Source organism: Phalacrocorax carbo, chromosome 3 (genome assembly GCF_963921805.1).
Source record: "Phalacrocorax carbo chromosome 3, bPhaCar2.1, whole genome shotgun sequence".
NCBI classification, from domain to species: domain Eukaryota; kingdom Metazoa; phylum Chordata; class Aves; order Suliformes; family Phalacrocoracidae; genus Phalacrocorax; species Phalacrocorax carbo.
In genome coordinates, this window is record NC_087515.1 from 64,207,850 (window position 1) to 64,234,715 (window position 26,866).

The 26,866-nt window shown below is 43.6% G+C and overlaps 1 protein-coding gene across 1 annotated transcript; it reads right to left on the minus strand.

Annotated features, from left to right (window-relative positions):
* Window positions 1-120: 120 nt before the first annotated feature.
* On the minus strand, window positions 121-26,718 carry HECA (hdc homolog, cell cycle regulator). The gene is made up of 4 exons (XM_064447154.1): window positions 26,242-26,718; window positions 10,261-11,301; window positions 7,233-7,387; window positions 121-4,520 (listed from the first exon to the last, which is right to left on the minus strand). Exons 1-4 carry the CDS (start codon window positions 26,483-26,485, stop codon window positions 4,356-4,358), a joined length of 1,605 nt encoding a protein of 534 aa, XP_064303224.1. The 5' UTR covers window positions 26,486-26,718; the 3' UTR covers window positions 121-4,355.
* Window positions 26,719-26,866: the final 148 nt, after the last annotated feature.

Genomic DNA, 26,866 nt, shown 5'->3' on the forward strand with positions numbered 1-26,866 from the left:
TGTTTTCACTGCACCCTTCAGTAATTAAGGTGACTAGAGTTAAGTCTCTCCAGAGAGAGCAGGTGTAAGAAATTAGTCAAGAGAAGACGGGGGGGGGGGTGGAAAGAAGAACCCACACTGTTAGCTGTCTGGTGTTTATTACTTTTTAATACAGAGAAGTCACAACAAAATATTCTCTAACAACACACGCAAATGATAACCAATTATTTTCATTTCATCAACATTCATTTGCTATGTACATATTCTTCCATCTGCAAAAGTGCAATCCAAGAATGTCTCAACAAGAAACCTTTATGGACAAGTATATTTTTGAGGGGTTTTCTCACCAGTGGCTTTACAACATGTTTGTCCTTGGTTACCTGGTACAGCAAAATGAAGAGTATACAGGGGAGGGAAAAAAAAAAAAACAAACCTGGGTTAGATGTGCCTCCCTTGTAAGAATATTCTTTATTTTCCCAACTAAATTCATTATGAACACACTGCTCACTACTGGAGATGTTAATGCAAATAGACTATAGGATAGTCTATGGCTGGCTAGAGAACACTGTAGTTTTAATGACTCCGCAGCATTAGACAGAAAGAGAATTTCAGGCTGATTACCTTGGTAGATGTGAAATTACACATCAGCATGTAAAAGATGTCCATTGTGTTAGTTATGGTTATCAAAATTTACTTGTAAGCATCCTACTGATGAGTTCATTTTTACACATCCAAAATATGAAGTTTATCTAAATGCAAGCCTCTCCTATGGAAAACAGAGTTAACTATTGGAAAGAAAAGCATTTGCACATGCAACTCCTATTACTATCACAAGGAGTATCGTGCACTTAAGAAGAGTAGAATGAATCTCCAAATCCAGAGGACTGTTCTTGTTTACAAAACATATTTCAGGCACAATTTAATCTGACCACAGGCCAGATTTAAAAGAATACACAGCATCAGAAAAATGAAAGGTAACAAAGAGTAAACTTTAGCCAGACAAGTAAAGCAAGCATCTCCCTAGCTAGGGAAATCATTTCCCTTTTGACACATTTAAAAGCTCGTGACTACTTCCAGTGCTTGTCAAGATGGACAGCAAACCAACTGCAGTCTAGTTCAACCTCTGAAGTAGCCGTTAGGTCCCACAGAGGTTACTTCCACCTTTGTACTTATACAAAGCCCAGCCGAAACTCTCAGGACCCAAGGGTGGGCCTGACTGCTTGACTGGAATCTGATGAACATCATAAAAATACCACATTTTGCAGTAACAAAAGACCAGTTTTCAGTACCAGCAAGAAGCAGGGAAAGCATTCTCTACAAATTAGGGACAGTTTACTTTGGAGTGAAAGTCAGAGGAATCTTTCTGTAGCTCAGCTGGTCTCTATCGAGGATCATTTTTACAGTGACACATGTGCTGCTAGCCTCCAGTTGAGAGATGTGTTTTGCAAGAAAATACGCATTTCCTCAAGCAGTAGATAAGACTCACTTAACAGCAGAATTAAAAGGAAAAGCTGATGGAGAATGAAATTGTTTTCTTGGATAGATTTGTACATAACTCCTTGTCACTGTTCAGGCTTTAAATATGTTTTCCCCTTCCCATTTCCTCAGTTTGCTGCATTCTAGGTTTTGGCTTGAATATACTGTACAACTTTTCGTAGGCCTCTGGTTTTAAAGGTGGCCAAATTCCCTTTTTCCATGTCTATTCATTCTCGATTGTCATACATACATGTCTGGAGAGGCATCTAAGTACTTAAAGACCAGAATTGTAAATTAAGCTACTCTAAGAAAAGCAGATGAACGAGTATTTAGAAGGACTTCAGATGACACTTCTCCTCTACCATGTGAATTGTACAGTGACACCTCCCCTCTCCGAACGTGTGAAAAAGTGGGTAGACACCACCATGTAGCCTTTGTGGGAATCAACACCCTAGACTCATGGCATGAGTGACTAGCACTCAAGACCAAACACTACAATTACAGATGCATCCTTTAATTTTCCTCATTACAGGAGCTTTATCCTTGCTGTGTGATTTCAGGCTGCTGGAACAGTCTAGCTGTTGCCTATCTGGTCTGGTTCTGCCAGGTAACGCAACTCCATCATGTTGTTCAACGCACTGTTAAAGCTGAAGGGCCCATCCTCCCCAAGGAGTTAAATCAAATTATAGCTAGATTGTTCTCTGTCTACAATGCACAGCTAACCAGGTTTTATCTGCTAGACACCTTCTTCTAGCCCAGGTATGCCTGGACCAGCTCTTGCTCCTATGGGCAACAGTTACAGTGCTGGTCCCCCTGCAACCGGGCTCAGTGTTACTTGGTTTGTGGTAGCCACACCAGACAGTGTTAGAAGTCCCACAAAGTCCTTCTCATAATTCTCCTTAAAGAGGAAACAGGTTTTCCCAAAACCACCACAAATAGGGAACAATCATACAAAAACCCAAAGATGTGCTCCAGACCCAAAACCAAGCACAGAGCAAGGACAGAAAAGGGAAGTGCCAGTGATGAAGGCTACCACAGCCTGCTAACATCGTTGTTCAGACCAGCAGTGGATCACCAGTGTAACTGTACGAGATAGACAGTCCAGATGCGAAAACCATTAACATGAGCTGGCTGGCTTCTACGGATGTTACCACTCAAATCAGCAGTAAGTGATCCGTGCCAACATAAGCCCGCTGTGCAGCTCAAGTATTATGAGAAGTGTGGCTAATGCTAAAAGGAGCTAATTCTGCAGCAAAGACAGCCAGGAAATAAAACTGTGAACTTGGCATTTTTATGCACAAAGAAACATGGATATTCAGTTTGAGTTTTATGTGCACATTAATTTCTTAATTTAGCAGAAAGCATAATTCTCAATCCAGCACATGAAACACTTTTTTGGCTTCTGACTTTTTTTTTTTTTCTTTCCTGGGGTGGCAGAGTATCAGCACCATTTTCAAGATCATTATTTCAACAGATACCTTATTTGAAAAGGTTCTAATTTGGGAAAACCAAACAACTTCAGAAGAAACAAAAAATAATCCCACCTCATAAACAGAAACAAAACCCACACCTCTCGAGTGGACAAACACTCCATAAATACACTATGGAGAAAAGCAAAAAAAAAACCCAAAACCCTCCCCTAAATCTCAATTGGCTTCAGAAACCACGCAAAAGATTAATGACCTGTTTTGATATTATTTTTTTTTTTAAGGAAGGGAGAAATAGGAGCCAAGAAACAACTGCAGAGTCTATAGGGCCAAGCCCTCTGATAATAATTCACTGCCTTATGCATAGTCTGTTATATACAGCACAGAGGCATGTAGAAAGTAAACATGCTAAGTTTGCTTTCTTAAAAAGTCTCAAACTTTGTAAATCATGGACTTAATGCAATTTTGAAAGACAAAGGTGCAGCAATTGTTTTAAAAAGCAATGCCGTGTTTCATAGTCAGTACCTCTCAGCTCTTGCAGGTCTGATGGCCCTGACCCCACTTCATGGTCCTCCTTCCACACCAGTCACACCAGCCCACAGCAGGCAGGCAAAGCCTCAGCCCCAGCAGACACGTACAAACATCCCCATTCAGCTCAGCCTGTTCCTTCCCTAAAATGTCTGTGAAGAAAAACCTTTAAATAAAGCATTTTAAGATCTCCAGCTTGTTTTGGTATGAACAGATGACCCGGCTGGGCACACGACAGCCCCGGTGGAAGCAGCGCTATTGCCGTATGGTCTGTCAGTGAGGGCAACGCACATCAAATGCACACGGCAGGAAGACGCTATGCCAAAAAAAAAATTCATTTCAAGATTGCATTTTCTGGCATACATTTACATTCACTTGTCACAATACCTTAGTCTACCCCACCTCGGGAAATCTGAAAGAAAGCCTGCTGAGGCGACTGGCAGTGCGGGGCCAGCTCCTGCGCCCGTGGGAACCAATGCGAAAGGCTGAATTAATTCAACAGTAACAGGACGGTTTCTTTCCAAGGATTTCCCATTTCCACCAAGCTGGAGGGACAACAGCCCTACAGAACTACTTACTTTCCAACCAGACATATTTTTCTGTCTTGTATGTCTCCCCACGCCCTTCTTATAAACTGTATTACAATTATACAAAAAAAAAAAAAAAAAACAAAAAACCTAATCATTTTTAGCTGAACTTTACCCCACACTTGGGATATATTCAAAGGCCATTAAATTGGCTTGTCTCCAACCTTAACAGAGATCTTGTCAGGAGAATTCTGGTTTTAACAACATGTATATATACATATTAATATGTACACAGACAAAGAAGCTGCTCTTTCAGTTAGAAAAGAAATTAAATTTCATCACAGAATGAATCCTATAAAAAGATATGTAATAAAGTTGAAATACCCATAAAATAGCTATTACTAAAGCAAAGCTTTCGTCAATAAGCCTCCAAAACTTTAAACGAAGAAAATGGCTTCACAAAGTGGTAGTCTAGGTTTCCACAGTGAGGACACTGCTGGACGTTGCTGTATTCAGAGAAATACTGCATGCCAATCCGTACATCTATTACTGGCTTCCCACAGTGCTTACAGTTCAGTCGAGCCTGTGAAAAACAAGGAAACAAACAAAAGAAACCTTTTGAAATAACAAACTCGCCTCTGAAAAAGAGAGCATTGCACGCAGCCCCCTGCCCTCCCCAGCAGGAGAGGGGGTAAGTCAGGAAACTGGCAGTAATGGGATCTGCTGGTAAGGACATTCCTCACCCAGACTGGTAACTTGCAGTCATACACAATGTTTTTCACATGAAATACCACCACCAAATTCTGGAGAGTAAGCTACCTCCCACTCTGACTGACAGGAGATACAGAATTTCAAAGTTTATACACACACACACACGATTGTTTTGTGTTGGTTAATCTCTGAGGCAGTTCCTCAATCCCCAGCACAAGTGCTGTCTCAATAAATCATTAATGAAGCCCCAAAGCGAAGAGAGAAATTTTACACTTGTGCCATGCAATTCAACCGTTTAGGTTGGTGTTTGAACGTGATCTGTCTATGACGTATATCAGCATTTTAATCTTTTGGCTTAAGAAATGTATAACTCATCTACTCTATCAGCATGGCATGGTATTGCATCACTTTAGGTATCTATTTAAACATTTATAATACATAGCAGGTTATACAAACTAAACATCACTTCAAGCACACAAACTATTCTACAAAATCCAACTGAGAAAGGACCAACATTAATGGGGTGGATATGAGAAATAATTAAAGGTCAAGGGTGAGGACAGACAGAGCTATTAATGTTCAGCAGTAACAAAAAAAAAAAAAGTAAGTCTTCAGAAGAAATCTAGCTGAGAAACCCCGTCCATTTGATGTAAAGAAAGCAACAGGCAGTGTGAAAGCTCAGCAGGCCATTTGAAATACTCAAGAGAAGCAGAAGGGATCTGAGACTGAGAGGAGTTTAAGAGTAAAGATGGCAAATGAGCAGTGAGGGCCTGAACTGTATCATAGCTTAACCTCGCAGCCCAATACGCTAACAAAAGCTTCAACTCATGACTGAAAAGAACAAAAAATTATTTTCTATGGCAATCCTGATTTAAGGAATTTTCCTGGGTTGAGGAGAGGAAGAAATTATTAAAGTACTATTACTGCTGAGGCGAGACTCTAAAAGAAACAAATCACCAGCTCTACACCCATCTGCTCTGCTTGAAAAGCAAAAATTCTAAGAAATATGATCTAGTAGGGCATGGATATACATGATTCTCTTAACCAAAGTGTTGGTTTCCCCCTTGCTACTGTCCAGCACATCAGCTAGCTGCTAGGAACATGACAGTAGCTGCAGTTCATTATCCTACATGCACATTTGTGATGTATAATTAAATATTTTGAAATAAGGTATGAAATTATTCAAAACAGAAATTAGCAAGGCAATGCAGAATTAAATTATATACTATATTTAAATGTCAGTCCTCTGTATGCACAGAATCATCTGTAACAATCACGGTGAAACAATAACGCGTATTATCTGGCAATCACAGTCACTGCTGCTAATGATTTCATAGTCAGTTCTATTACTTACCATGTACTGTCGCACTGTCCATTAATCATATAATTAAGGCTCCTGTATAATGAGACCTTAATTCTTGTATTGTACATTCAACAGAAGCATTTCAGATTTAAATTTGCTGGCTTTTACAGAGCTAGCAAGTCAGCATCAGTGTTTTATCTTTAAAGGTCCCTATTTTTAAAAAAAGATCTGAAGAGGCACTGAATTTGGAGGCAATACCTCTGTCTTGAGTTATAATTGTTATCAATGTCATTTTACCCAGTAGCAGCAACACCACTTGTCTTTTGAGCAACACATTTTGGTAAATATGTTAAGTTTAAAGTTAAATGGCATTTTGCATATTGACAAAACTATATTTTAGACTGCTCTTAAGCATGCACAATACCATGAAATTATTGTACTTTGAATGAATGCATCTTTGTAAGGCTCCTGTTCTCATCCAGTAACAACACCTGCATGTCCAAAGGCAACAGCCTGCTCCTGAGCATCCTGAGCAGACCACGGACCCGTTCCCAGACAAACGGCGCCCGGTGCTTTTCCCATGCACTACCTGCACAACAAAAGTGCTCTGTCCATCACACGGACAATCCTCTCGGATGCTGACCACATCAGTGCCTCAGGCACATCTCTACACTGGAATAACCCCAGGCCTTAGACCCTTCAGACCCAAGGTATAGATTAGGTGAGCATTTAATGAAAACTAAGCTGCTTCAGGCTGTTGTGAAGTACCATCGTGAGAGTCAGCTGCAGCAAAGGTTAAGGGGAGCTGGGTAATCTCAAAGCACAAAGACTCGTTAGACCTTTCCGTTCCCTTGGGTTTTTTGCTACAATTATCTTATGATAAAGCACAATTCAAGCAACTAAAAGAAACTGGAATACATGAAGCGCCTGCTAAAAATGTGTAACTGTTACTAAAACACTACTGGAATTACATCTGATGCCAAACATGCTTGCTAGCGACCATCCTAAGCATCAGACTTAATTGTGAACGCGTTTAAAGGGGGTTTATTTAAAAACACTGACGATTGCATTGGCTTTCATCTAGCTACAGGGCTTTGCGCCTCATAAGTCAAGACAATGGGTCTGGGACTTACTTGGTCAAACTTCTTGAATTGCACTCACAGGTACAGGCTGGAAAAGAAGGATGGTAGAAGGGAAGGGAGAAAGGAAACACAAACCCTGGCTTTACTTAACATCAATCAGAAATTCACCTTATGAGCCTTATTTACATACGGTACTAACCTGACAACAGGGAGATGCTGCCAGAATATCGTAGGTATACATAGTTCCCAGCTGATGCCAGCTTCCATCCCATCGGGACTTGCACTTAATGCAGATAATTTTGTGAACCCCTTCTAAGCAGTCTACACAAACAGCATAGAGGTGCATAAGCCTTCCTGTGGACAGGAAACACACTTCTTAAGGAGACCAGAACAGAAGATTAAACCAGACATTTCCTGCAATGTGTTCTCTGCCCTTTAGCGATACAAATCACACCTTATTAAATTATTTTTTTTTAAAAGAATTATGATAAACTGAAAAAAGTTTCTCTATGGGAAATACATAGGCTTTGACTGAAGCTATTTTCCATGGATGTAAAACTGAGGAATTAGTCATCACCCTGCCCACCCTCCCTCCCTCCCTCTATTTGCCGGTAGACCTTAGCAAAATATTTTATAAAAGGAGCTGCTGAAGCTCCATGAACAGATGCCAGGTTAAGCTATAAGATCAGCTGCAGTGTTTCCAAAATCAGGACTGTGCCCTAGCTTCATCCCCACCTGACAGAAAAAGTGGAGAAGTGTTGAAGCTTATTAGCAAGCTGGGTACAGATTCATTTAACAACTGGGTAAAATCTTCCAGCAACAAGGGGACTAAGGACCTAGTATTCCTCACAGAAAAAAGCAACAGCCAGAAGAGCAATTTTCTTTCATGTACTTTTTCCTGACCATTCATTAACAGTAAGTATATTTAAAAACATTATATATTACACATGCAGACTTTAACGTGCCATTCAGAACTACAAATCTATCAAGCCCTATCACGACCTTAGGCTCTGTATGGACAATGACTTTCAAAACCAGACTTATATTGACTTCCATAAAAAATCAAGTAGTTCAGACTGGAAAATGAAATTTTTTCTCTACATAAATGTGACTAAACTCACCAATACAAAATCCAAGATGCAAATTTCACACAAAACAAAAAGCCCTACACAAATTACAGAGATCCAGATTATGTCCGATTTGGAGTGACTGAATCAATTTGTAGTTTAATAGTTGGCTATTAAAAGTGGCCTAACATAGAATACTAATTCTGTAATATACCACATTTTGCACTGCTATATAAGACAAAGCTAAGTAGTGCAGTTACAGATCAGCTACAAAATAGGACTTCATATAATGTGTTTATTTTGGATTGCAATTTCTGCTCTTTAGCATCAAAGCACCAAAAACATCACAACCTGTAATTTAATGAACACACACATCTTGTACCTCTTCTAGATAAAAGGGAATAAATTATTAAGAATTTATGATTAGCCTCTGCTAGACACTTTCAAAATTAATGGTTTGGTTTTGTTCTGTTTGTAGCCAACTATTTTAGAAAAATAAGAAGAAAAAACCAGATTCTTCTTAAAATATATATACAGAATAAACTTGCCAGTATGAGCTGGGAAAAACTGAGTTACTCCACATTGGCGTGTTTGGCTCTAGAAAACGTGATGAGACTAAAGTGTTCCTAAAGCGAACACTCAAGACTGAAGACATTCAAATAATTCCATGTACAGAAGTTTTGTGTTGTGCAGGAAGATAAAATAATTTTCCCCATCTGAAGTTCTGCACTGTTCCCACACATTAAAATAGTGCATCCCCCCACCGCTTAATTTTCAGGATCCTTGTTATACGGGAAATGAGGCACCTAATATCTTAAACACGCCTGAAATAAAAGAAGTGATTTTTTGTACTGAAGAGAAAATAACACCCTGGAATAGCACCTTGCAAGCTTATTTTCATTTCAAAGCATACTCTTGATAACAAACCATTTTACACAGGACAAGGAGGTAAAAATTTTAGCAATTAATTACCCACAGCATCTTGTCTGAGCAAGTTTTTCAGATGTATTATCCAATGGGTAAGTAGCAATTAATTAAAAAGAAAAAAAATCATTCCGCAGTTTCATTCTTAGTGGCAAACGTTAACAAGTGACGAGTTTCACTATTGCTAAACCCGCTATTAGTACTGATAAAATCAGAAGCACATTGTGCATGCCTCCCCACCAAAGCAAATAAGCATTGTTATCTCATATACATATATTCTGCTTATCCTGGAGCTTTTTTAGCTTGCATATTTGCCTATCACTGTTTCTCCTTAAAGTACATTAGGCAAGACAGAAACAACAATGTTAGCATGAACACAGTTTAGTGACTTAGTGCACAGTGATTTAAGGTAAGAAAAAAAAACACAACCAAAGTTGTTGAGCAAAGGAATGTTATATAACACATATTATGACCATGCATGGGATATAATAAATTTTGTTGAAAGGAGAGAAATTTAAATGTTAAAATACCTCTCATTAATGGTTTCCCAATACACTTTTCAACATATAATTCTATGTTTTTGAACACCAAACCACAAACACTTTCTCTGACTTATTTCAGCCATGCTGGATGCCAGCAGACTGCAGGACAGGTGTGTTGTGCCATGTACCACCCTGATCCCTTGGTTTCAGACACAGCTTTCAGGAAGAGCTGAAGCTCATCCTAGCCCACATCTGTTTCTGTAGGAGAAGAAGAAAAGTAATACATGCTTTGGTCTCAACTCAGCTCAGAGCTGGGACACGATCAGGATGCAGTTCAAACAGGCAGGAGCTTGCAAATAAGTCTAAATCCCCCATTACACCCTTGCTGCTTCAACCCACCATAGCAAAAGCTCACTTTCACTCTGTCCAACCTCTCCGGGCCCATGCTAACACAGGCCAGACTATACTCTTTTCCACACACACACACACACACAAAATAGTCTGCTGTAAAACAAAACTGATATTCTCTGGTCTGAAAGCAGATGAGAGGCATCTTTCTACACAGCATTTGCTCCTTGTAATTCCTTCCTAAGTGTTTTGATCTGATCCACGTGATAACTTGGACGCGACTTCAAGCTGTACAGAACCGCTTAAAAATGCAGAATTAGATGAAAATCTAAAATGGGGGGGGCATGGTACAGAAGGCACTTCCATCATTTAATGAAGCCTAGCATGACTGACAGACAACCTGTACCTTGAAGGTGACAGGGAACATCATATTCAATCTCATCGTGTCTCGATGGGCTAAGGAACAGGGTCCCATCCACCAGCGGAAACTGTTCAAACACTGGCAGCGCCCTGTGGCATAGCGCACAGTTTACAACGTTCCTGTGGCTGGCACTAAGAGCAGCAAGGATAAACTTCCGAAGGTCCTCCCCTTGGCCCACCTGGGCATCGTCTTCCATCCGCACATGGAAAGTATTCAATTTGTGCCTGGGGATGTGAGTAAGCAGCTCAGATAGATCGAGCCTTCTCAAAAACTGCACAGGGGCATCGAAGTGTCCTGATCTATGCGCTTGCAAGCTAGCTGCCCCATAATCAAAATGCACATTCCTGAACATGCCCCCACTGGCCATGTTCTTCTTATGGGGCTCCAGGTGAATGGCATTCTTCAAAAACTCTCCCAAGTATCGCGAGGAACGAGGGCCACTGAAATGCGTGGGGGCAAGAATAGAGTAGCCAGTGGGTGGGGACTGGCCGGGAGACACACAAGGTGAACGAAGGGCGTAGCTGCCACCCATGACACCCTTCTCCTGGGAGTTCTGCCTGTCCATCGAGTGCCTTCGCTGGAGGTCGTGACTCAAGCCTTTCTGCGGCTTGTTGGCCGGCCTGCCCTTTTTGGCCTCTTCTGCCGACTCTGCCATCGACCTTCCCGTGCTCTTCTCCAACACTGATTTTTTCTTCTTATCATCCTGCATTCGCTTCACCTGGTACCAGTCAGTGTCCTTCTTTAAATGACCCTGCCCACACCGACAGGAGCAAAAGCGAAATGCCAGATCATATCCCTTCTTCGTCCACATGTTTTGGCGACACTGCTTTTCATTCCAGCTCCTGGCTCTGCCAATGCAATTGAACTGGACGAGAATGCTGCTTTCCCACTCGTAGAAGCACTGAAGGTGCATCCAGGTGCTGTACGGACAATGCTCGTTGTTGCATATAACCTTCTGGTAGTCATCCTTCTCCAGGTCCACCGGCCTTCCAAAGCTACAGATCAGTGGAGTAGCACAAGGGGCTTCTGCGGAAGATAAAACGGATACATTAATAACTTAATGGCCCACTTACTCCAATACTCCTTTAAATGCTGTGCCAAATATCCACACGAGCTCTTATTCATGATCCGTGTTATCGAAGGGCCCAGTAAGCACTAGCTGTGGGACAGGGCAAAAAGCAGTCTTTGCCAAAAAAAGTTAAGTATGTGAAAGGAGATACGGAAATAAGGGAGTAAGGAAACAAAATGACATTAGAGAGTGTTTACTATTCAAAGCCAAAGCACCTCAGAAGCATTAGCCCTCCTCAAGGGTTTGCGGATACCACTGCAAAGGCTTTAAGAAGTAAGGGGAAAGCTTTGTGGTTGTTTCTGGAAGGTTGCTTTGAAGCCTGAGAGGCAACATGGGGAGAACACACAGAGATGCTTGTTTGAAAAACAAATAGGCAATACAGCCTGGCTTTGCAACACAGGGAGAGGCAGGAATTAATCTTTTCTTTGGGACTGAGCAAGAGACAACAGCTAGGGAAAGAAGGAGGAAGCAGAGGACTTTGAAAAGCAAGACAAACAGCTTATGTTCCTAGTGCTGAAAGGTGGGTCTTCATTACATTGTTCAGGCAAACGCACACTATACCACCATCACTGACCTACTGGATAGCTAAATTTCACCAACCAAATAGTTCTGCAACACAGACAGGTTAAAAACCCAAACGCCATGTGGTCTTTTATCAGCAAAGTAGCAGCGTTTGCTATATCCTTGAACAAAGAACAGATTATTTCAATTCTCTCTCTGCAACAATATCAACTTCTACACAAAAGTGTTCTACAAAAAAATGTTCATTTATGGACCAATGACATTTTCCCCTCCCTCACCAAAGTACCACAGACTACACAGTGCTTCCATTTCTGGCTGCTCAGTTGCAGCTGGGCGGCACAGAAAGGACAGGAAATTTTCAGTTGGAGTTTCTACTGGATCTTAAAGAGTTTCTAATTATGAAGTTTTTAGATGCTTAGTCAAGTATTACAAATATTTTTCCTCTGTATTTCTGACTTCCTACTTCCTCCACTTCACCAAAAAGTACAGCTCCAACAGGGCTGGCAGGCTGCCTTTTAACCCCTGTACTGGTGCATTCACATACTAGCAGGCTTCTTCAGGGTCTTCCACGGTCAAGTGCTGTCTCACCCCATGCAAAACAGAGCAAATAGCTCCCTGCAGTTCCCCAGTCTCAGCCAGAGCTCCAGGACTTGCAAAACAGGTACACTGAGCGTCGTGGAGAGGGGCTGCCGTGATCCAGGTTTTTTTCCCCTCAGGACTTCAAATTTCTATCTGATAAGCACGGTAAAAAAAACACCATTTGGTTGCATTGCTTTTAGTCCTATTCTTGTCACTGTTAGCACAGATAATACAACATGATTTGCAATAGGATGATAGGTTTTATGCCGCTATGTTCACTTTTACTCAGACTTTCACTAATAGACACACTCCCCATCATCATCTGTGCTACAGCAGCAATGCACAAACCAAATGCTTTACAACAACAGATCTTTGCCATACTAGCGATTTTGCCCCTTCCCAACAAGCTGTTGTTAAAAGGCTATAAAAAAAACAAACAAAATCTTCAAGGTTACCTTCAGCAAATTCAAGGTTACGGTAGCTCTTAAGACTCATTTACCCAGAAGAGACGGGCACACAGAGTACGACAGAATTTTCCCAAGCTCTTCCCCGGAAGATGCCACATCCTTCAGCTCATTTGTCTGCCTCCATTTCTAATGCTAGAAGTGGCACAGCTGCAAGGAGAAATTTCTGCAATACCTTTCCTTCATGGACTAGACTATAAACTGCAGCGAAGGCACCTTCCCAAAAATGTTCTCTTATAGAAAGAGAAAAATAAAAAAAGACTATTTCCTCTCAAAATATGGACTTATTCTGTCATTAAAGACAAATTATCGAATTGGAGAGAAGAGAGGTAAGAGAAGCATTCCTTCAGGACTTTTTGGAAGTTCCTTCTATATATATGTCACTTATATTCTTACTAGTTGTCTCAGATCTCCGAAAAGCCCACTAAGAATATGCAGGTTTTCAGATGTCTTTGAGAATGTGAATTTTACTAGCTACCAATCGCTCATTTTTCTCCATGTTTTTTACTGTGTATTATTGAGTATAACATCACTGGCCACGAACAAAAGTGAATGATGACTTATCTGCTCCAAAATACAATCTGTCAGTTTCCCAGTTCAAAGAGCTCTCCCAGAACTCAAGTCAAGTCACACAATGCCACACCAAGCATCTCTGCAAAGTTGTTCTTCATTGTCAGTCATTCTTTCATTATATTTATGGTCTGAAAGCATAGTTTGCAATTATAGCATCCTTAAAAAAAAAAATCTACCTCAGAGAAGCCAGTTAAACTGAAACCATTAAAGGCAAATCATCAGAAGTCAGATGTGCAGCAAGATACTGAAGTACCAAAATGAAGAGTTCTCACACATGCATTTCCTGTATTCATCTATTTCGGCTCATATTCCTTCCACCACCGCCGGGAGGCAGGAAGAAAGAACATGCCAAAAATCCACTTATGCTGTCCCTGTGTTTCGGAGTGTAAATGTTCTAACAGTCACAGGTATAATTATAGCTGACAGCTGAGAAAGTTGCTATACAGACAAGTCTAGAGATCTCCACTTCAGAATAAAGACTTCATACTTGTTCATCCATACTGGCATAGTTAACTAACTAAAAAAGAAAAGTGTTTCCTTAATTAGCTTTTGAACATGTTTTTGGTTCTGGATGCAAAACCATATGATCTGTAGCCCCCTGAGAAGTTTACAGCCTCTTCATTACGTGGACAGAAAATGAAATTAATAAAATAAGTGGCTGAAATACAGAAAAAACACCACAGCCCGTGTATTCCACAGAATGGGACCACAATCATTTGAGTAAGATCACGTACTGGGTGTCTAGAGGCTATTGTAAAGGTGACTTTCGAACGGGTTTTTTCCCCTTTTCCCTGGTTGGTCAATGGAAGGACTGTGCAATGGGATCTTCTCCAGTTTACAGATGCCAGATTACCTGAGGACCTTCCCACACAGCATAAATACGAGCAAGAAAAAGCTTCAAGTTTTGGACAGCGATGCCTTTTTCAACATTTAAGTTAATTAGATGAGTACAAAGTTTTCAGACATTCCTTCATCTGATCTTCTATCTACTTAGTGTGAATCTGCTGGTCACACAACCACCATAGCAAACGCAGGTCTACAGCAGCAGGAAGAAAGCAACAGAGGGAACAAAAGCCTTCCCCCATGCAAAAGACTCCACTGAGTTGTTAAACAGTGGGACTGAGATCACTTTGGAAAACAGCGTTGCTAAGAGAAGCTGGACCCTACTCACCTCTTCTGGGAACTCACCTGACATTTCACTACTGTCACTGTAGTAGCACAGGAAATACTAGAAAACCAACAGGTCTCTCTGCCATTGTGCTGGTTTTGGCTGGGAAAGAGTTAATTTTCTTCACTGTAGCTGGTATAGTGTGTTTTGGATTTGGCATGAGAATAGTGCTGATGGCACATTGAGGTTTTAGTTGTTGTTAAGTAGCAGCTAAGTGTCCCTAAGTAGTACCTACACTAGTCAAGGACTTTTCCAGCCTCCCATGCTCTGCCAGGGGCACAAGAAGCCGGGAGGGGGCACAGCCAAGGCAGCTGATCCAAACTGGCCAAAGGGATACCCCACACCATATGACATCATGCTCAAGCATATGAAGCTGGGGGAAAAAGAAGAAAGGGAGGAACATTTGGAGTAGTGGCGTTTGTCTTCCCAGGTAACCATTACATGTGACGGAGCCCTGCTTTCCTGGAGATGGCTGAACACCTGCCGGCCCAAGGGAAGGAGTAAATGAATTCCTTGTTTTGCTTTGCTTGCATGCACAGCTTTTGCTTTTTCTTTTCATTATATTATTATTACTAGTACTGTTTTCCTTTATCCATTAAACTGCCTTTATCTCAACGCACAAGGTTTCTCACTTTTACCCTTCTGATTCTCTCCCGCATCCCACCAAGGGGGAAGGAGCAAGCGGCTGTGTGATGCTGAGCTGCCGGCTGGGGCTAAACCACATTGCCATGCTCCATGGCAAGGTTAATGCTGTGCTAGTCAAAGCACCTCCTTTCACTATACGGGTTTGTTATTATGAAGTCTGCTGATATGGAAAAGGTCTTGATAAATCGGCTGCAGTATTTCCACAACAGAAACTGAAAAGCCCGGCATGGCCAAATGAAAATTGTCTCAGTAGAAAGTTCTAGCATTTCTGTAGTATCCCCACATTGAAGAAAGCAGAAAACTCCGCTACCTGAAAAGCCTATAAAAACCTCAAGCCAACATTTGGTTCTGCCTAGTATTTCAAATTCCACCAAGTCTATCTGCACAAAACAGACTGTGCAGGACTGAACATCCCTTGCAGACTTCTCTCCATTCATGTCTCATGACAAACATAATCATACCACATGTTCCTACATAAAGAATAAATGAGAAACAGAAAAGAAAGCAATTTTTTTGTGCAACTTTCCTAATTCACAGCAACAGATATGCCTTAGGAGCAAAAGAGGCAGCATTCAGATCACTTAGTATGGGAGCCACATTAGCACATGTGAAGAGCTCTTCCCATCAATTCACACCCTTGGAAGTGCTCTGGATTATTTAATCATAATTTTATAAATGAGACAAAGCACTTATTACAGAATTACAAAACTTTAAAAATTCTTGTTATCAAGCCCTTCTATTTCCCATTAATTAGAAATGCATTTTGATATTATTCTTCCAAAAGTCAGAGCTAGAATCATCGTCTTAATGTTTTATGATAACAGTACAACAATTATTGTCAAGAGAGACAATAAAGGGGAGTAAACAGAAATACACACGGCCAAACTGCCCATCCACACCTGCAGCCCCAAGCTGATTTGCCACCTAAACACAATTTGCTTCCAAGTAGCTAATAGCTCAAGAGATTTCTGTTTTCCAAAGTTATGAAATTGAACTTCAGGAAAAATGAAGGATTGCCAGGTATCAAAGCAGCATCCGTTCCCCCAGCAGACCCTTCTGAAAGAATGCCTAAATGACCACATAAGTACCTCTATTTTACCTCTCAGTTTCAAGATGGTTTTCACAGCCTAAGAGAATAGAACAAGACAGCGTGCAGTTTTGTGTAGCAGAACAGCTTCGATGTTTAGACACAAGTGCACGGCTGTAACAGACAGGGTGGCAAGTGGCAACTAAAATTACGCACTGCTTCCTTATAGAAGTTATGTTTCACATAAAAAAATGTTTTCTCATACTCCACTGTAGTGATGTTGATCAGTAATTCTGAAAATAGTTGCAAGGGGCAGCACATAAACGTCCTTTAAAACAAAGGTAACATACAATAGTTCAAACAAAATGCACATTTGATAGCTCTTTGTCTAAACAAGGTTATGTTTTATGTTTGAAAGAACTACCACAAAATTAACTTTTCTTTCAAAAATGAGAACAGAAGACTGCAAGGAAGCTGGTTTGGGTGTTTGGCTTTTTCTCAGTTTTTTCCATTCAGGTTTATAAACAACAATAAAAGCCAGGAATAGAAAACAGACAGTTGAGATAAATTTCCTTCAACAAAGAAACCCCACATTAACCTGTTTCTACATTTTAATAAAAAAGAAATGGGGTATATGAAGGCCACCCTTCCCATTTTATGACTCAAATGAAAGCAGCAGAACAACAGCTGCCTGAGGAACTTCCCTCTGGTGAAGTAAATGGAGGAGAATGTTGTTTACTTCTGTTTACACACCCATCATAAAACCAAAGATGCACCCAGCAAGCCAAATGCAATGACTCCATGGCTTGTTTCATGATTGCTCTCATTTGTTCCAAGTTTTCAATGTGGACGCCTAAAGCAAAATTAGCTCTTCCCCCCCATGTTCCCACATTATCCATTGTGTTAAGCACCAGAGTCTTTCAGTCAGTGGACAGAAACAGATAATTATTTCCCGTACTCATCAGCGTAGGTTTCAGCTCACCACACAAACTTGCAATAGCTGGTAAAACTCAAGGGGGGTGTTAAACATGTGAGGCTGGGGGCAGAGGAGAAAGTAGCGCGGCGGCTGCTGGAAGAGGCAGCCCAACTGTCATCTTAAAACAACTGTCAGGCAACAGCAGGTTGTTATGGATCTGGAAAAAGAAATTATCAAAAAAACCAAAAAACACAAAAACCCACCACTCAAACCAGGTAAGGTCTTGGCACTGGATTGGCTGCAAGACACTTACTATGGCTTGCTTTTGGTCTACCGTTACTCCAGCATCCCATCATCGATGCCAAGGACAACTTTACTTGCCAGCATGTTACTTAGGCCAGAAGGGTACCTGTGAGACACATACCTTGCAAATCAAGCACGTTAACCCTCTACCACCACTTCCCCATGAACAGTGCGCCCTTCACAACCCTACACAGCTAGGAATTGTTCGCTCTGCCGGCTTCAACCAGAGCCGAGTCACTTCTGTGGAAGGCTACTCCCTACCAACCATCTGCATGAATCTTCTGAATTTCCTCTGCCATCAGCATAGCTTTATTTTAACTGAAGTCATGCAATATTATCGTGCGAATACTGTAATGCAGCTGCAGAAAATAAACCACCACAACAACATCAAAACAGACTGAACACAAAACTTATATTAATTGTCCAATGTGTTTGCTTCAGTGAACCTAGGAATACAATCTAATATTCAAAAGATTACCAAGACATGACAAAATGGTATTGGCATACGCATAACTGGTTAAACAGTACAAATACTATGGCAACACAGAAATGATCAGTTGCCTTCCTAAAAGCCTGAATGCAGCAGGAAGAAATGTTTCACAGGTGGATCCAAAAGGCAGGGTTGGATCTTCAGTGCAGCAACAACAACAAACAACAGCCAACAAACAGTGAGAGAAGTCTTTCAAAACTGCTCAGCTCATGGCTTATATTGATAACACTTGCTGATGATGACTGATGTCTCTCCAACATTTCTTAAGAAATCTTTGCAGACTGATAAAGATTAAAGTTTCCAGTCATTCTCTGGGAGGGAGGGGAAAAAACCCTAGTACCTGTAAGCTGCCTAAGCACAGGCTTTCTTCTGTGTCATGAAACTCCCTCTTACGTTCTTGGAAAAAGAAGCTGATGCCAGCAGTCCATCTTCATTGAGCAACGGACGGAGAGCTCAGGCTGGCATGACATCCAGCTGTAGACCCACCTGAATCACCCTCAGAGAGCCACTGACTCCAGACAACTCCTCATCGCAATGGGGGTCTGGCTGATAGCTTTCCACATGTAACCACCTATATATTGACACTTAGTTGCCAACCTGGAGCCCAGTCCTACCCCCAAAGACCAAGTAGCTGCAGTCAATAGCCACACTCGGAAGGAACTCAAAGAGAACAGAGCCATAAGCAGCCTGGCTCTACTTGTCACGCTTATCCCATGTGCAAGATGTCAATAGTTCCGTTAACTGAGTAGTCACATGAAGTGATTGCCTTCCCCTGGAAAAGATTTCAGGTCATTTGGAGCTCCTAAACCCTGGTTCGCCTGCTAATTCAGATGACAGGAGTCCTGGAGGGTCTCAGCAGGTGCTAGAACCATCGTCATGCACTTCACTTATGGTGAACTTCATGCTTGGCCTCTAAGGGACTCTCTTCACAAAAAAAAAAAAAAGTAAAATGAGAAAGGCCTAGCAACCACACAGCAGTGGAAAGATGCCATGGAAATCATGAAGGCTTAACTCATACCTGCCACGTTAACACCTTCTAACTCACAGCACAGTCAGAGCTAGGCCTGTTTATGAAATCAGCAATGAACACGTGATACAAAGCCAGTTACCCGTGGCTCTTACTCAAGCACCCAGCTCAGCCATCACCTCACCAAAGTAAGTCAGAAAGTCAAAAGCAAAACCGTACAAAGGAGGACAGGCACTTACACGTGCACAGTAGTTTTGCAGTTTTACACAGCCATCTGTGCTCCAAGCTGGACCAACTGCCTACGCTGCTGAAACCCATCACGAGGATTCACACGGTCTTGTAGAAGTCACCATAATCTGTACAGTTATCATCTAGCCAACCTAGCTAACTCCTTTCCATTTAACACCTGTCGCCCAAACACAAAGAACAACTATGTGGGTGGATTTTTCTGGTGACTATCATGGCAAATGCAGAGATTAGGGACCGTCTCAAGACTGGTGGGCATTATTGTGTTTTGAACCTTGGCTGTTACTTTGTCCGCACGTGAATCATCCTCAGATAAAAGCACTTCCACCATTAGAATCTCTCACTGTAGACTTCCAGCAGCTTTTAATACCTTGAAATGTTACAGGAAACTAACCCTGGTGCCTCAGGAAACAGTCAGCCTAATAACTAAAGCAGACTCTAACGCACCTGCCCTAGCAAGTTTTCAGTGGCAAATTCCAATTCATGCCAGGAATAGAGAGATAACTGTGGCAAGCAGTACATGCCCTAATACTGAGCACAGATGTAACCACCACAGGCTGGACTTGCCCAGATTCAGAGCCAGCTAGCCACCAGACCCAGTCCAAAAGCACAAGAAGGGAAGAGAAAAAGGAGAACAGGTTGAATCAAGTGGTATCTTCACCTCTTACTTTCAAGTCTAGGCATGTTTGTGTCAATGGTCTATCCTTCCCAAGTTTCAATATGACAGACAGTATCTTTATTTCCCATGCTAAAGGTTAAATAAAGAAGCTGGTATAAACGCAGTGGGAAACGGGAGATGCAGTCACCCTAGCTGCAGTACCCACATGTCTGCAAGACAGCAGCTCCTGAGTGTGGAGCTGTCGGTTCCAATAGATATCTCCCTCATGTCGCTGTGCTGGCTCCCAGCTCTGCCCGTGTGCCATCTTTGGCATCTGTGCAGTACACAGAGACCTCGACTGTACACTGCTCCCAAAATGGGTATCAGTAGCACAGAAGTGGAGATGGGGAGTGCCAAGCACACTCAATAGCTGGGCTCTGACCGAAGCTACCTCCTCCCCCAGCAGGCATTTGAGACAGGAGCAACAGCAATATCCCTCTCAAGCCCTGGAAGGAGGACTGAGAGACTCCACTATTGCAGGAGAGACAGACAGAAAGAGATATAGGTTAAAGTGAATGCTCTCAAGATAAATGTCACTGAAGTCTACCGGGAACTTGCTCAAAATCCCACAAGCTTTCAAAATGGAATTACCCACTCCAGTGACTAAATTGCTGCTTCAAGAGGCCTCTCTGAAATTATATGAATTGCCATCAAAACTGTTTAAAGAAAGCCCATGCCTTAATAATGCTGTTGTAACTTAAATCCCTTGAACATTTTACCCTGAGCTGGATGCAAGCTTTACCTCTGTTTTTGTCCCTCACATACTCCGCAGGAAGAAAAGCAGAGAAGGATGGACGTCTGGCAGTCATCATGGTACTTCAATATCAGAGGGTGTCTCAATATGCAAGGCTGTAAGTGAGGCTGAGAAAAACAACTGTCTCCAAGGACTAGCAATCGTTTTGTCACTACTTGTTAGATCACTGGGAGGAAGATATGGGAGGAGTACAAAGCTATCACTTCAAAAAACTGTATTTCCTCATATGAAACCTAGCAAACATCAAGCCTAACCCTTACTCATGCAAGCACTACGCTTGAGCAAATGACTAATCACATGAACACAGAATTCTGTCAGGGCACCAATAACCATTTTGATAGCAAATAACTGTTTTTAAAAAAAATTAAATGGGTGTGTACTGGCTTGCATGAAAGGATAGTATCTACTTTATTCAGTAATACCATAGACTTGATTCCATTTGCAAAGATTTGCAGAATACGAACTGCATTTGCTACAAAAGCATGTAATTGCAGTTTTAAAAATCCTGAAACAAACACGAAAGTCCTTTCGAACCTGATTTGCATTGATAGACACAGTGATATTTGCATTCAATTGACTTCTGCAGTTAGAAGAACTCAATAGAATTATGAAGCAAAATGGTTTTTCTTTAGAAAATTAACAGGTATTAAATTTTGTAGTCACTGCAACAGAATAGAAACTTAGTTTTCCAGGTGGTCTCACTGATATCAATGGGATTCCCTCAAGCTAAGTAATAAGGTGCCAATACTGAACATCACTAGAGTGTCAAACTGGAATTATATGTTACATGCAGCAGGGAAATTTGAAAGCAAATATTAATCCATGCTTAAATACTACTGCAATTCATGCTCTAAAAATATATTTTTAAATTAAATATTGCACTGAAATTTTCTGGCCTTCTTTAACTGTCCCACCTCCGGGAAATAATCTTTTTTTATTTTTGTAAACCTTAATTGCTGGCCAGTCACAGCTTTCAATACGTTAGTCACTGTTGCGCAGACTGATTTTCTTCTTCATACACTTGTCCTACATTAGCATTTTATTTGAAAGTAAATCAAAGCCCTAGAAACTTGTGAAACGCACATGAAGAGTGTGCAAAAGCACAGCTGGCCATTTTAAACCCAGGTAACCACAGGCAAGTTCAGAGCCCAGCCAGCACAGCAGGCACTGCTCGCACAACCCCTCGGCTGCCATGGCAGGAACTCCACCCCTTGGAAACCACGCTCTAGTGAGACCTACAGCAACCACCTCCACCAGCTCCCCCACAGCCTTTTTTCCCCCCCCCCCGAAAGACTCTTATGCCCTGTACAAGTTAACCTCTGGCAACTCCACCTGACAACCCATCAACTCGCCAGCTCTGCCACTTGTGCAGTTCAATGGCTCACCTATGCCAGAGGGCAAAAAGTATCGTCTTAAAACAGGTGGCAAATACACCATGAGACAGTGTTTTAGAGACAGCCATGCCATATTTTTAGTTTGATTTAGCTGGCTATAACGAACCCCATGTTAAAGGGCAAAAGCACAGATAAGGAGAGCCAGCTTCTCCTTTTCTCTCATCTTCTCATAGCACCAACGCTGGAGAGACTAGAGTGGCAAGGACAAGGGGATGAAGCAGCAACATGCTAAGATAGTGACTATCAAGAAGAGGAAGACGACTTGGGTCTACTGGACTATGAGACCAAGAATGGAAACAAGGCAAAGAAAATGGATGGAAGAAAGAATTTTAGGGTCAGAAAGAACTGTATGTGGAGACCAGAGCAAGAAGTTTATAGGATAAAGGCATAAAACAGCTGGAGCTGATGGTGTAAAAGCGCCCAGTCTTAGCAAGGCAGAAACAGAGAAGGAATCTGCCACTCAGAGGCCTCAGATCTGAAGTAAACCCTGTGGATTTTAGTCTGCTGCTGCTCAGGGCAAAGTATCTACAAAATGTCTTGCCCCCTCACACTTGTTTATGTCCGCAGATGAAGGTAACCAACTATTGCCGTTGGGAATGCTGGTAATCCACAAGGCTGGAGTCAGTAGGATAAGAGCACAATCCCTTGGAGCTGTTTGTATTATGTTACATGATGACAGCTCAGATTTTCCTGTTTGGTTGAGAAAAGTAATCCAGAAAATTAGCTAGAAACCTAAAAATTTATTAGGAATACCGTTCAACCACTCTGAAGAGCACGAATCCAAGCAATTAGGCTTTCTGCGACATCATGTTTCAGCTTCCCCGTGTACTGCGATACTGTTAAATTTGTCTGGTCCCCCCACCCCCACCCCCATACCTGTGCCTCATTCAATGCAGAAAATGGATGCACTCTGGTCAAGAAAGACTAATCTATCATATACAGAATTCCTCCTTGGTCTGATGGAAGAGATAGGAAAGGAAGGCACAGCTACAGAACGTGAACCCCCCCGTGGGCTCCATCCCAACACCTGCTGAAAAGTTACAGTGCAAGATAGAGAAAAGCCATCACATCTGGGCAGCGGTTACACTCGCCACCTTCCCAATTCCCATGTGGGAGTCTAGAACCCTTCAACTGCAGTTTGAGCTCTGAACATGCACACGTTAAAACACCACCAAAAAAAAAAAAAAAAGCATAAACAGACGCCCTCTTGGGGCAGGGGAAAAAAAAAAAAAAATAAAAAAAATCAGCGTACGTTTCTCCATCACAATGCCAAAAATTGACGGACACTTGGAGGGAAAATTGTGCAGGGATTGAAGCTAAATTTGTCAAAATGTAAAAGGAAACAACATCTTTCCACTGTAAAGGGGTGCTATAACAACAGTTCCGTATTACATGGTCAGAGCTGCACAGAAAAGCCCAGAAGAAATTAAAAATTCTGTTTCATTATGGCACATGGATGGGGAGTGGGGCAGAAACACTATCTGGACCACATAATGAACTGTAACGACTTAAAAAAAATAAAAAATCTGAACCACTATCCTGTCCCTGAATGAAGCAGCGCCCCGACAGGACTGTGTAATTAGACTGTCATACTGACACCATGACGTAAAGCCAAGGTTTGCACAGACAATCTTAATGTTGCAATTATTAAATCCGCTGCTTTCATCTCCGCATAGTTCTGTCTTGTCATATTAATGAAAGAAAACAGGTTATGTTTTTATGATCATCTACTGCTTTTCCAGGGTAAAAATAGAGTAAGAGAGCGATAATACCAGACACATGCAAATTACTCTAGAACAACATACGGTGATGATGCAGGAGAGAAGAGCGAGCCCAGGGACGACGGACTGCGGGGACCGGCGAGCCTGGGCAGCACGAGTCACAGCATGCAGCTTCACAGTCCAAGAGCAGCATGGCAAAGACCTTCCCTGCACCCAGCACGCTTAATCCGCAACCCAGATAATCTCCCATGAATAATCGAGAGTTGACTGTGTGCAGCAGAACTCTATTAACCTCACAACTCGCTGCAGCAGGCCGCGTCCTCCGTGAACTGCTTAGGGATCAAGTAACTGTAAGCGCACGACCTCTTACAAACGTCTTGAGTCTAGTAATGGGATACTTGCCTCCAAGGCCCTGGCTATACTACCTAGCTTCATTTCAAATTCATCAGTTTTGAAGACTTGGGGGAATCCGTTATCATCATCTAATCTTGTCCCTGCACATGACAGCCAGACTCCCAGCTCTCTGGCATGACAGCAGCAGTTTCTCCTTTCATCTCCTGAACCAAAGCTGTTGAAAGCTTTGGACTTATCAGTAAGAATACAATTTACAAAACTTCCAGCTCAGGATTATTTCACGGGCAGTAGCCGACATAAAATAAAGCTAGCAACCACGTCTACTCCTCCAGCCTTTGTGATTATATGAAATGAAAGATATGACCAGATGCAATGATTCTGTCAAGGCAAAGATCAGGTGTGCTGACCAGGCGCTTACAGCAAATGCCAAAGCCAACGTTGTACCTCTGTTGTGAGAGAGGGGAAAAAAAAGGGTAGGGGGCGATTTTGACAAAAGAATTGAGGATGTTTCTGACCACTGAAGTCACATGGCAGCAGGGAGAGAGAGAATAAAGGAGCATCTCAGGGAAGCTCTTGTAAAGGCAGCCTCAACTTGCGAGGAAGCTGGCCAGCACAGAGGAAGGTACCTGGGACACACAGACTTACAGCTGAAGAAGGCTGACAACCTGTCCAGCTAGCGAGCTGGCATCGCCTTCAGTGGCGTCTGCACAAGGAGCAATGCTTCCTATCCCCATGCAAAACAGCCACACCAGAAACGCGCCTCTGCTTTCACTTGTGCTTGAGGGAAAATATTTGGAAACACTGTTTCTCCTCACCTAAAACCCACAAGCCAACGGTGCTGCGTATGAGACACTACCTGCAAAACGGATGTCCCACATGTTACGTCACCAGACTGAAGGCATCGCAAAAATGCCCTCGAAATTCTCCAACTCCTGTTAATCTTTCTTTTTTCCCCCCTCTCGTTCACTTAGAGCAAATAGTCCAAAAAAAAAAAAAAAAAGAAGAAAGGAAATTCTAAGCATTCTCCATGATTCTCTGGAGTAAGTCATACTCTTACAAAAGCAGTCTGGCAAAGACCTTATGAGCTAAAGTGATTCCCAACTAATTCCTAATATTTCTAAGGAAAAGTTTCCATTAAATAATACAAGGGAATCAGACATCTTGAAAACCAAAGTAAGATTCCTGGAACTACCTTTGGCTAACAGCAGCCAGGCAAAACTACCGCCACAAAGTACAAAACCAGTTGTAGCTTCCCTCACGGTTTTTCCAAAGCACGGAGAGTAAAAAGCTGAAGTCCAACTTGGGTGGGCAAAAAAGTCAAGAGCAAAGAGTCTGCGCCGCTGTTTGTAAATGTAGCTGCAGACCTAAGATGTGGGTCTAAGCAGCAGACCTAAGATCTAAGATGTGGGGGGGGTCTTTTGTTTTGGCAAAAAGTGTAATAAAACCCCAGCCTACCTTTAGTGCTAGCCTGAAATACCATTTTGCAGCAAGACTATCTCCAAACGTGGACAGCCATGCAAGTTTCTGTAAGAAAACACCTTAGCAAAATTGCTCTGAACCGAAAACCAACCCACCAACCGAAGGCAGCATAAAATGGTTGATGAAAAGTGTGTTACCCTGACAAGCCCAACTGCTGTAAAACGACAAATAAAAACGGACCGAGAAGTAGGACTCCATTTTTAATTGTGCTGAAATAAACTCGGGATTTTGCAACTAAAGGACGGAATATGCCGGGACGGGGCCGGGGCCGGCGGGCGCCGCACCTCCCTCCCGCCGCCGGGGATGCGCTCTGACCCCCCGACCGCGCTCCCGGGCGGGCAACCCCGGGCCCCCCGGGCCCCGGCAGCCGGGCGCTGCGGGGCCGGCAGCTTCCCGCCGCCGCCGCCCTCCGGCGGGTCACCGGGCGAGGACACCCCGGCGGGCAGCCCACCGCTCGCCGCGCATTTCGGGGAGATCCCGGCGGCGTAGGGCCCCAGGCGGCACCTCCCCGCCGCCGCCCCCCCCCCTTCCCCCCTCCTTCCCCCCCCCCCGGCCGCCGCCTGCGCCACCGCGGGCGGGCGGGAGGGAGGAGGGAGGGATGGAGGCCGCGGGGCCCGGCCCGCCGCCCGCCGCTCACCGCTCTTGACGTCTCCGGGCGCCGCGCCGCCCGCGGCCGCCCCGCCGCCCGCTCCGCCGCCCGCCCCGCCGCCGCCGCCGCCTCCGCCGCCCGCCGCCGCCGCTCCGGCTCCGCCGCCGGCCGCGGCACCTCCGCCCGCCGCCGCCGCGGCTCCGCCACCGGCCGCCGCCCCGTTCTCCTGCTCGTCGCCGCTGCTGTTGGCGCGCTTGTTCTTCTTGCCCTTGCCGCCCTTCTGGTTCGGCATCGCGGTCCCGGCCGCCGCCGCCGCGGCGGGGCGGGAGGGAGGGCGGGCAGGCGGCGGCGGCTGCGGAAGGCGCCGCCGCCGCTACCTCCGGCTCATGGCGGGGCCGCGGCGACCGCGCTGCGCTGCGCCGCGCCCGCGGTGGGCGGCGGGGCCCGGGGGGCCGGGACGGGGAGGGCGAAAGGCGTGTCCCGCTCGGCCGCCGCCGCCCCGCGTCCTCCCGGAGCAGGCGCGGGCGGCAGCGGGGAGCGGAGCGCCTTGCGGGGCGGGGTGGGGGGGGCTGAGCCAGGCGGGGGGAGCGGGAGGGGCTTATCGGGAGAGGGAGCGCCCCGCTCCCGCCGCTGGCGGCTCGGGGCGGGGGGCGTCAGCACGGCACGGGAGGGG